Below are 10,554 nucleotides of genomic sequence, written 5' to 3' on the forward strand. Positions count from 1 at the left end.
GATCTAATGATGCCACAATGGTGGTTTCATTACAGCTTTTTATAGCATGCTGTGCTGCAGGATTCTTTGTGCTCACCATAAAGGCTTAAGTATACCAGTCTTCATCGCTTCAGCAGGTGTTTGGTCTTTCTTGAGGGAAAAGGTATCATCAGATACCCAACACAGACTACCGTAGAGCTACAGTTAAGGTTAGCTACATTTCAGTTATCACAGAATGAAACCAGTGTCCTATAAAATGTCTTTGTGAAGCAGCCATAAAAAAAAAAAGCTCCCCTCCTCCCATAGAGCAGGTGGAAGGTGAAAATCATCACTATCACTTGATAAAAATACATCAACACAGAAGTCTGGGGTTATTTGTCACTTCTTGGCAAATGCTTTTATTGGGTTGTTTCACTGTTCACCAAACTTGCACTCTCAGGATCACAGAGCCTGAACAAGTGCCCTTGCACCATCTCTGCAGCTTCCTTAGCTTGTGACAGCCACAAGTAGTGGTATAACAGCCAGGGAAGTCACTATCAGTATCCTCTTAGAGGAAAATTAGATGAACATGCTTTCAAACAAACATATTACAGAAAAACAAACATATTACAGAAACAGGAATGTGCTAGTTCCAGGACTGTAGGCAAGAGAATGATTCCAAAAGATAAATCATAACTTGTTATTTCTGGGCTTCCTAAGAGCTGCACAGATAGTGTCCTGCCATAACCGTTGGTGAGAGTGGGATTCAGGATTCAGCTCACCCAACTTTAGCCATCTAAAAGTCCAGCTGAAACTGTTCATCTATTCTTTCTTCTCAGTTAGTGAAAAGACAGAGCTGGCATCACCATAGAGCAACTCATCCCATCTGAAGATGGGCATCTAAGATGTGTTCTGGTGGCACCCCACTCTCAGGAACAGAGTACTCGTGGGCAGATGAGACTAACACTCCTTTTCTGATTTACAGTAGCAAAACAAACATTCCTTTCAAGGCTAGAGATCTAACAAATTTGGACACTGAGCATCCACCTTTGCAACCCAAAGAGTTACGCAGAGGCAAAGACTGAGAAAGCACTGCCGTATCTACTGAACTTGGCAATAGGACTGATTACTCACAGTGTCAACAGGTGCCAAAGTGCACTGACCAAGTGGGGAGTTAGAGCAGAGAGGAGTATCAGCAGTCAGTGTGGTGGCAGCCTACTGGCTTGCCCTCAGGTTATAAATACCTTGTCTTCCTATAAATTAATGTAATCTCTTGTGACACTTAGCTGGGATTGACAGCCCAATTCTTACAGGAGTCATCAGAACAAATTTGGATAACCAGAATATAAGGTCAGCTTTATGGATTAGTTTACAAGGAATCCTCAGAAAATGGTTATCTGAGAAGCACACATAAGCATTCAAGGCTGGTATATTTGGCAGAGTGGAGGAAATGGGGACAGATGGTAGAAATGGCAAGTGCAAGCACATGGGACAAAAAGTAAATACATACATTTATTATGTTTACATTTATTAGAAATATTTCATTTACCTCAGGAAATTAACAAAAAAGCATGTAACCCTTTCAAGACAAAAGCTGAGTTTATCTTAGAAACAACGGCTATTAGCGGTATGCTTTTTTAGAACAAAACCAGTTGACTTTATATAAAACAGAAGGTGATTTAAATAAAGGACATAACAATAATCTGTTTAAAGCGATACTGATATCAGCAAGAAACCTATGTTGATATCAACAAGGAAGAAGGGATGTTGTAGTGTGACAGGTGTAGGATGTGCTTTGCAGAGCTGTACTTTGTTACTCTAAAAAAGAAAGGACATGGTACTTTACAGTATGTTAACAAAAAATACCCTAAAATATCCCCTCTTCCTCTCCCCCAGTCCTTTTGTGCAACCTTTACCATCTTCAATAGTAGAAACAGCCAAACGCAGCTACCACACAAAACAGGCTGTCCTGGAGAAAAACAGAGGAAGGCTCTGTGTTAATAAAGGCAAACTCTTTGCTGGCCTAACTGAAAAGGCTAACAGCTAACATTTCGACTTGAACATTAAAAATTGTTAATAACCTTATACTGTAATATATTGTAAGTTTTTGTCTTTTAGTCAGTGTTTTATTCACTTCAGTTGCTGGGTAACCCAGATCTGTGTGTGTCAAGGCCAAAAGTGCCTCAATTTACTCCTTTCAAATACCCAAAGGTGTCAAGGTGTTGTTTCTGTGTGGACTCAAAAGCATCTCAGTCTTGTCAGAGCTGAATACCTTAACCCTTGTCTCCTGCCTTCACCTATCCGGGATGGAAAGCTGAGTGTCCCTCTGGGCTCCACCTGGAGGTTGTTCTTAGAGTACCTTTCCTAATACAGGATCTGCATGCATTGCTGTGGTGGGTCCCACCATATTCTCAATAGCAGTGCAAGAAAGAGGCAATGATGACCTAGGAACTGCAGAAAGCATGAAAAAAATCTCTGCTGCAATGACCAAAAGCCAATCCAGACAAATGCCCTAACCACCAAAGAGCAATGCTCCTGCTTGTATTGTCTAGCTCATGAAGAGCACATTCCACTTCCCAAACACTGCATAGCCTGGTACCTTAGAGCAGTGTCTAGGCAATGAGAGCAGAGTCTGAATCCTTTCAGAGACAATTTAACCTGCAAAGTGCTCTAACCAGGACAGTAAGCAAGGGGGTTTTAAAAGAAAAACTTGACTTTTCCTCAGTCCTGGATTCTAGCCAAACTCTTCTACGGGTGTTCAGCAAAGCATATAAGAAAATATTTATGTTTCAACGTCTCCAGTGCTTCTGATTCCCATCTGTAAAATTGGAATGACTATACTGACTTTTGTACAGTACTGTGTGATCTACTCAGGAAATTAGTTTTACTATATTGGGTATTATATCTGTATACGTATATACATATGTATCTGTATACATACCTATATGTATATATGTGTGTGTATATATATCTGTATACATATAAATATATGTAAGTTTTGTGAATGAGGATGTACATCATACTCTTTTGATAGTGTTAGTTCCTTCCAAATGGTCTAGTGGTTGCTTTTATGTGTTCTATATTGTAAGATCACTCTGTCACACAAGAAGCAGTAGCTTTATAGTTCTCCATGGTAAAACAGCCAATACTTACATTCATAAAAACATCATGAGCATAGCTGTCAGTGTCAGCATCCCAGAAACATCGCGCAGCCATACTAGACAAAGGAGATAGAGCAAAGCCATTATCCACACAGTCCATGAGTAAGAACTTAAGTGATTACAGATGCTTTCCCTGAAAAGCAGCCTGAGCTTCTCTTAAAGATAAAGGGAACTGGAAACATTTCCTGAATCCTGAGCCTAGATCCCTACCGCTGAATTCCATCGCATGCTGTAACCCCCTCTGTACACTGATCAAGCTCCATCTCCTAACTCACTGGCTGTCAACCCTGCCATCTCCACTGTGCAGCAGTGAGGTCTCAAAATGTCACTGCTCTAGTGCTTAAGAATCTTGTAACTTCTGGCCTATGCATATCGGTGGCTAATTTAACTTACTTGTTCTTGTCCTTCACCTTCAGCACCCCTGTGGTGCATACTCCCAATTTATTTATAAGTCGCTATCATATTGCTTGGCAGCCCTCGTGTTCCTAGACTGTGAGCTGAGCTCTCCCAGCCTTTTCATATGTAGGCTCTCTGCCTCCGACCATCCTGGGGGCCCTTTTCCGCATCTGCTTCAGTCTGAGCCTTACCTTGGAGATGAGGAACCAGACCACCACAGGATATGCTACGTGAGATCTAACAGCTGCCTTGTCTAATGGCATTGACACTCTCCTTCCTCTACTGCAATTGCCCAGCTCCTTGTCTGCCCCAGTCAGTGTCAGCTGACAGGCTCCCTGTTTGCCGTGCAATGTATTGTTCCTAGTCCCTACGTGTATGACTTATTTCTATTGCTGAATTTCGTCCTTCTTCTGTTACTTTAGCCCTCAGGGCCATCCTGCTTTTCTGCCCAATATTTCAGTCTTTCTCTAGAAAGTCTTGGTTATCCAACATTTTGTACCAGGGGTATTAGTGATTATGATTTAATCTAGCCTCCTGTCTATTGCAAACCAGAGGATTTCCCCAACTGCTCCTTACAATCCATGTTGCTGGGTTTGATGTTTCAGATCAGACCACCTCGTTGAACCGTTCACTGTGTTACAGTGCCTCTGGAGCAGTGTGCCTGCAGATGGACATTGCTGGCAAAAGCCCAAACAGCAGGCACAGGTATTCCTGCCTGACCCCCAGAACGTTGAAGCGGCAGATCTGATTACTGGTCTGCTGCACTTATCTTCTACTCGAGTACCCAGGCACGATAATAAAGCCCAGCAGATAAGGCACATACACCTTGTGGGCTGTTCCCTTTCATTTTCTCCTTACTCAGCAGTACTGGAAAGCTGCAGCCCACTACATCAGCAAAGAGGAATTTTTTTTTCTGACTGCAGGCATCCAGGGCTAGATTTCAAGTGCTTAGTACCCACAACTGAAGCTAAATTTTCATGACAGCGTAACATAGAGATTATAGAAATTTATACTTCTGAAAAAATGCTTATTTGGGGGAGATTACATGGAAGGGAAGTACTTACGGAAATCAAGCCTTGAATCATGATTTAGACACAAGTGAGTTACCATGGCTGTTGTGCACCAGCAGGGCCTTGATAACAGATTGGATGCATGCTCTACTCCATCATGAATATAAAGTAAAATGTCTTCCTGTAACACTCCTCACAATTGCTCTTCAGCATTTCACCTTGCTAAGGACCACCATACCGTCAATTCTCACAGCTCAACTGACTCATAGTAACTCAGTTAGCCACAGTATGGAAATTGTGTCTCCAAGCCCTCACTTGCTTAAAGCCATTTAAAGAGAAAAGAAAGTGCTTCACTTTTTAGCTCCTGCAGAGATATTTTTGTATCTAGGAAAGTCAGAAGCACTTGCTGGGGGGAGAGGGGGGAAAAACACAACAAAAGCAATAGAAATGCAATTAAAACACGCAGAACTTACTTTACTCCTTCTCCTCTCTGCTCTCCGATCACAACCTGCACAACCATTTTGTATCTGTCAAATCCCTCATCTGGAGAAAGAAAAAATGAGAACAACAACTTCAAACTCTATACTTATATTTAAATATGATAACCACAATACAGGACACAGACAGCTAAAGATTTCTGTTTACAAAGCAGTGTCCTATACAACATAAACTATATGCAATTGATAAAGTGGACAAACTGCCTCATGGCTTCATTCTCATACATACAGAGCACAGCCTTCTTGGAGTTAAAGGGTGAGCAAAGTATTTGGCTTCTTTAAAAAGATGCATCTAAGGAAGATGAGGTCCCTGAACAGCCACAATAAATGTGAGTATTCTAGTTCTACAACTTTCAACACCTGAAAATATGGAGAGAATGTAAATAAGGCTGCTGGTGGACAAAATCCAATTTAAAGAAATTGGCTTATTTTAAAACTGTTCTGAGGCAAAGGATTTTTAAAGACTTTTCTGCCACATAGGAAGTTTCTTTTGCTTCTGAGCTGGCATAAAATGCCACATAAAAGTATGTGCAGGTTTAAGTTACGTGTCTGCAGAAATATGTGGTTCTTTCACTATAGCTAACAAATACCTTTAGGGCACAGGCCAGATCCAATCAGGCCATGTCAATGTTCTAGAAGACAAATCAGAATAAGCACATTTAAAATAAAATACACATCCTAATGCCTTTATCTTCAACAAAGTAGTATCCTGAGAGGACTCCAGCACACTGTTTCCACTGGAAAATTGAACGTGACATGCTGGGTCTGGTAACATCCACCACGTAAAGGCCTATCAGAGATGGCAGCTGGTACAACAGCTTTCCTAGGCCAGTCTTGCTTCAGACTGTTGTGCGTGTGTTTACAGACCACTGAAGCCAAGCTCTGTGCATACTAGCCTGGCATCAACACGTGCTGAGACTACAGCTGCTGCTCATTTTAAAACAGATGCATAACTCTAGGAGAGGCAAAAAGCCACAGCCTGTGTGGAGGGTGACAGTATTTCCCTGCGATTGCTGCACACCAGCCCAGCAGATGGAGCACCAGCCTCTCCCCAGGAAACAGGCAAGCACACTGATGGGGCCAATTCACGTTTCTGTGCTTGTGCCAGCACTGAGCGCAGGAAACACCTGCTGGATCCTGAATATAAGTTGCTGCACTCAAAACTGTTGGAGGGCATCCCGCACAGCGCCACCACTACCTTTATCCAGTGGTGCAGGGTGGCATTCACACCCTTCCTTGACGGATTGCACTTCTAACTCTCTCTCCCTTCGCTGCTCCTGCTAGACCTTGTTCTGATCACCCTGCTATTCCATTCTGACCCAACTCTGATCTAATTTACAGCAAAAAGCCCAAGTGAGGACTGATTCTATTTCTTGGAACAAGAGGCAAATAAGCATCACATATCCTTCCCTCTAATTTATCTTCTTTCCCTCTGGAACCCATCCAAGACTGACTGACGTCCAACACTAGCTAGTCTATATGGAAACATATTTGTCTGTTCCTCTAGTAGAGGAACACACGTATATAGGCCAGGTTGTTCCATAACACTACACGGGAGTCAGTCAATGGTGAAGGAATAGGTTTCAATAATAGAGGAGGAAAGAGGAACGCAATAAGAAAAGAAACAACTTCCCCAGCAAACCTCCTCACCTTTCAGTCGATCTTTTATCATCTCTGATAAGGATTTGGTAAGTTGAGGCATTTCTTCTGGGATGTACTGTACATTGGTCAACTTCTCTTTCAGTATTGCATGAATACATTCCTTTACAGTAGAAGATTTAAAACTAATAGGGCAAAAAACAGCAACAAAAGGCCCAGAAAGTTCACACAACATATAGAAACATAGAGAAATGAAAAGTTAATTTTTCCCAGATGGAGTTATTAAAAAGGACAAAGTAAAAACCATGGAAAAAAAGGCCAGCTAAAATGGAGATTACTTAATCAATCTTGCCACAAGCTAGAGGCAAGCATTAGCACAGGCGCTAACCCCCCGCCTGTCTGGTCAGTCCTTGGAGGTAACTCTTCCAGAGCGCATCTTCCTTGGAGGTAACTCTTCCAGAGCGCATCTTCCCTGCTCCCCACGTGCACCCCCCTCTCTTACCACTGGTATAAAACATGTTCTGTGAGTCCAGCAAACCCAGCACCCCACCTCTGCCCACGCAGCCCCATATCCCCAGGCCCCCCCAGCCCCACACTGCTGCCCCACACCCCCAGGGCCCCCCTGACCCCAAATCCCTGGGGTCCCCCAGGCCTGACATCCCCACCCCTGCCCCACACCCCCAGACTCTGCAGTCCCACACCCCCAGGGCCAAATTCCCAGCCCTGCCCTACACACCAAGAGCCCCCCAGCCCCCCACCCCCACCCCACATCTCCAGAGCCCTCGGGCCCCACACCACTGCAGTCCCCAACATCCCCACCCCTTCTCAACACCCCCCAGGCCCGCCCCACATCCCCATCCCCGGGCCCCACAACCCCGCCCCGCACCCCGAGGGCCCCTCAGCCCCGCACCCACCCCACCGCCGTAGCTCAGCCCCCCAGCCCCAGCCGGGCCGCCCACCGGCGCTGGAAGCCGGGCCGCAGGCTGTACGTGTTCCCGGCCTCACCCTCCGGGCCCAGCTCGCCCATGGCGACGCCCCCCGGGCCCAGCCCGGCGTTGGTTACCCGGCAACCAGCACCACTTCCGCCTCCCACTCCCGGTCCCTCCCCTCCCGCTTCCGGCGCGTCACGCGGCGTCAGCTCGCGTCATGGCGCCGCGCGCCGTTTCCCGCCTCGTGTGGCGGCAGCGACGCTTGGGCGCCCTGAGCCGGGGGGGGAAACAGGTCACGGGCGGGGGAGCCCCACATAGCTGGGGGGACAGACCGTCGGGGGGCAGGTCCACACAGCCGGTGGGGGGGGAGCAGGCCATAGGGGGGCAGCCACACATACGGGGGGGGTGCAGGCCCCACGCAGCCGCGGGTGGGTGCGGGCGCCGGGGCCGGTGTCAGCCCTGCGCCGTTGGGGTTGGGCCCTGCTCTGTGCCCAGCGCCTGCTCTCCGCACCGCAGCTGGTGTTCCCGAAGCGGCTGCGTCGCCGGGGGCCAGGCCTGTGGAGTCGAGGCCCTGCCTGCCGCAGGCTCCCGTTCTGCGTTAGCTGTGCTTAACCGTGGGCAGCCTCTGTGTGGAAAGGGTGGCATGGGATGAGGATGCCGAGTTGGTGCGAGGCATGGCTCCTGACTGCCTTGCTATTAAAAAACAATAAATTTAAAAATAAATATTTTATCCCGATGGTTATTTTTAGCTCTCAATGAGAGCAGCTCCAAGGCAGACAGGAAGAGGAAAGGAGGGAGGAAGAATAGAGAGTGGCTTCAGATGGGACCTGCCATAATGTAAAGGGTGAAGAGCCCTGAAGGGTCCTGGGGCTGGTGGGGGAGTTCAGAAAAAAGCACCTTGTTTGGGAGCGCCCCGCTCTGCCCTTGCGCCTCCTCCACACGGTGCAAACGCACCTGGTTTGTGGCAGGGCTGCGCTGGAGCATGCCACAGCGCGGCAGAGCCTGCTCAGGGGTGGGGGGTTGTTTTTGACTGCTGTATTCTACTGTTGTAAAGAAATAGTTCGATGATTCTATTATTGGGGAAAGCGAATGTGTCAGAAGTGCTGATGGTGAGAGATATGGCCTCCTGCTCATCAGCCAGGAAGAGATCTTCGCTTACTTTGGTACTTCACATGTGCCCTGTTTGAACCGAGGTGGCACGAATGTCCGTACTCAAATTCCACTGCAAGACTTGAAAGCGTGAGCTGCTGCCCCCTCCCTTGCTGTGGCAAAAGACTCAGTGGCTTTCAGTGACTGCATCCTTGTGTGTGTGGTCCACGTGCCAGTAGGGCAGAGAAGTTCCTGGTGTGTTAGTGAGAGTTGGCACACATAGATGTATTTTCAAGATCAGCTTTCCAGCTGAACACGAGCAATCTGGTGGTTTCCCACCACTAAGCGTACAGCTCCAGCCCTTGAGTACTGCTGGCGATGCCTGGGGTCCTACAGGGGCAGAGGGGTGCTGCTCCGACCATGTCTGACTAAGCAAGATAGAGGAAAACAAAGACTGAGATCGTTACTATAAAGCCTACTTCCCTCGTCTTTGCCTTTGGGCTCCTGCACATAGCGTCTCTGACTCTGTGCTCCTTTTCTGTATTCAGGCTGTGCATGCCAATCCTTCAGCACAGAGGTCCCAGCCTGTTTTGTTCTCTTACCTGATGTCTAAGGCCAGCCATGGATTTTGCTCCAGGAACTTCCTAACTGTTCAAGATAGGTGTAAAATTCCTGTTCTCAAATACCTAGATATCTCACAGCTGCCACCAACTGGGTGCTCTTCCTTGTCCACAGCTGCTTTCTGTCCCAAAGAAGGTTGGCATATAGCTGAGCTTATGACAGTCATCTTCTGAGAAGCTCACATCCTGCTTCCTCTTTTGTTTATCTTGGTACAGCAATCGCTTCGATCAAGTTTCCTACATGCAGTTGGTGACACTGCTGAGAAAGGTCTGTGAGCGCTCACCCAGGTTAGAATGGAAACAGCGCTAAAATGCAGCCAGCTCTGGGGTGGAGCATGCTGCGGCAGCTTAGAGTGCCCTGGAGAGCAGGAGGAAACAAACTGTGTTTGACTGGCCAAGATGGGGAGGCTGCAAGTCCAAAAAGTGTTGCTCAGCGCTGTGGATGCTGTGACAGAGGCTGGTCCCTGCAGACTGGGGCGCAGGGCCGCTTTGTCTCACGGGCACCCTGGTGGCAGGCTGGGCGCGCATGGCGCAGCCTTACCTTGACATCTCTTGATGGAAGTGCGTGTCTCATGACCAAACCCACGCTTTTCCCCATCAGATAGTGACTACTGCTCATCCCCTCTGTCAGCCGGGGAGCTGGGGCCGTGATCACTGCCAAAAGACAGCCCCCTCAGCTGTGAAGAGTGGGGCGCAGGGGAAAAGTGCATGAGGACAAGCGGGCGGGAGCAGGTCACCCCATGGGGCAGAGCCAGCACTGGGGGGCCTCCCGTGAAAGGGGGATTGAGCCCCTGCAGCCCAGAGGGGACCGGGGACTGTAGGTCTCTCCCTGGTTGGTACCTGATGTCTCACTGAGCCTGGGCCTCTACGATGCCGGAGGGGAAGAGGGACGAAAGATTTGGAGGGGGAGATGCTCTTTGGAGTGGCAGTAGTTCAGTCTGGTGTGTCTATAAGAGAGTGTGATGCTTGGGGTCTGGAGATGAGTCGGGTTGCTGTAGGCTGGAGTTAGAGGTCTGATGCAGTTTAAAGCCTTTAAAGGCTTCTTTAAGGATGTCTGCCTTTCCCAGAATGAAAGCTTGCTTTACTTTCAAGGACCGGCACCAAAAATTGTTTGGTCCATACAAGAAGTTGCACAGAGGGCCAGGGAAGTGCCTCTGCAGTTTTTCTAAGGGAAGGAGGAGAAAGGGGCTGGTATAGCCTGCGAGGAGCTTTCAGAGAAGAGTATAGCCATGTGGGTTAATGCACTGTGTGTGTGCACAGACAGATCCTGAGTCGTGCCTGCTCCTGCCCCAAAC

The 10,554-nt window shown here is 47.7% G+C and overlaps 1 protein-coding gene across 1 annotated transcript; it reads right to left on the reverse strand.

Moving 5' to 3' along the window:
- Positions 1-1,457: 1,457 nt before the first annotated feature.
- DYNLT2B (dynein light chain Tctex-type 2B) lies at positions 1,458-7,743 on the reverse strand. Its single transcript, XM_026093554.2, has 5 exons — positions 7,581-7,743; positions 6,673-6,806; positions 4,999-5,068; positions 3,112-3,175; positions 1,458-1,927 (listed from the first exon to the last, which is right to left on the reverse strand). The coding sequence occupies exons 1-5, from the start codon at positions 7,646-7,648 to the stop codon at positions 1,880-1,882; spliced, it is 384 nt and encodes a 127-aa protein (XP_025949339.1). The 5' UTR covers positions 7,649-7,743; the 3' UTR covers positions 1,458-1,879.
- Positions 7,744-10,554: the final 2,811 nt, after the last annotated feature.

Source organism: Dromaius novaehollandiae, chromosome 9 (genome assembly GCF_036370855.1).
Source record: "Dromaius novaehollandiae isolate bDroNov1 chromosome 9, bDroNov1.hap1, whole genome shotgun sequence".
NCBI classification, from domain to species: domain Eukaryota; kingdom Metazoa; phylum Chordata; class Aves; order Casuariiformes; family Dromaiidae; genus Dromaius; species Dromaius novaehollandiae.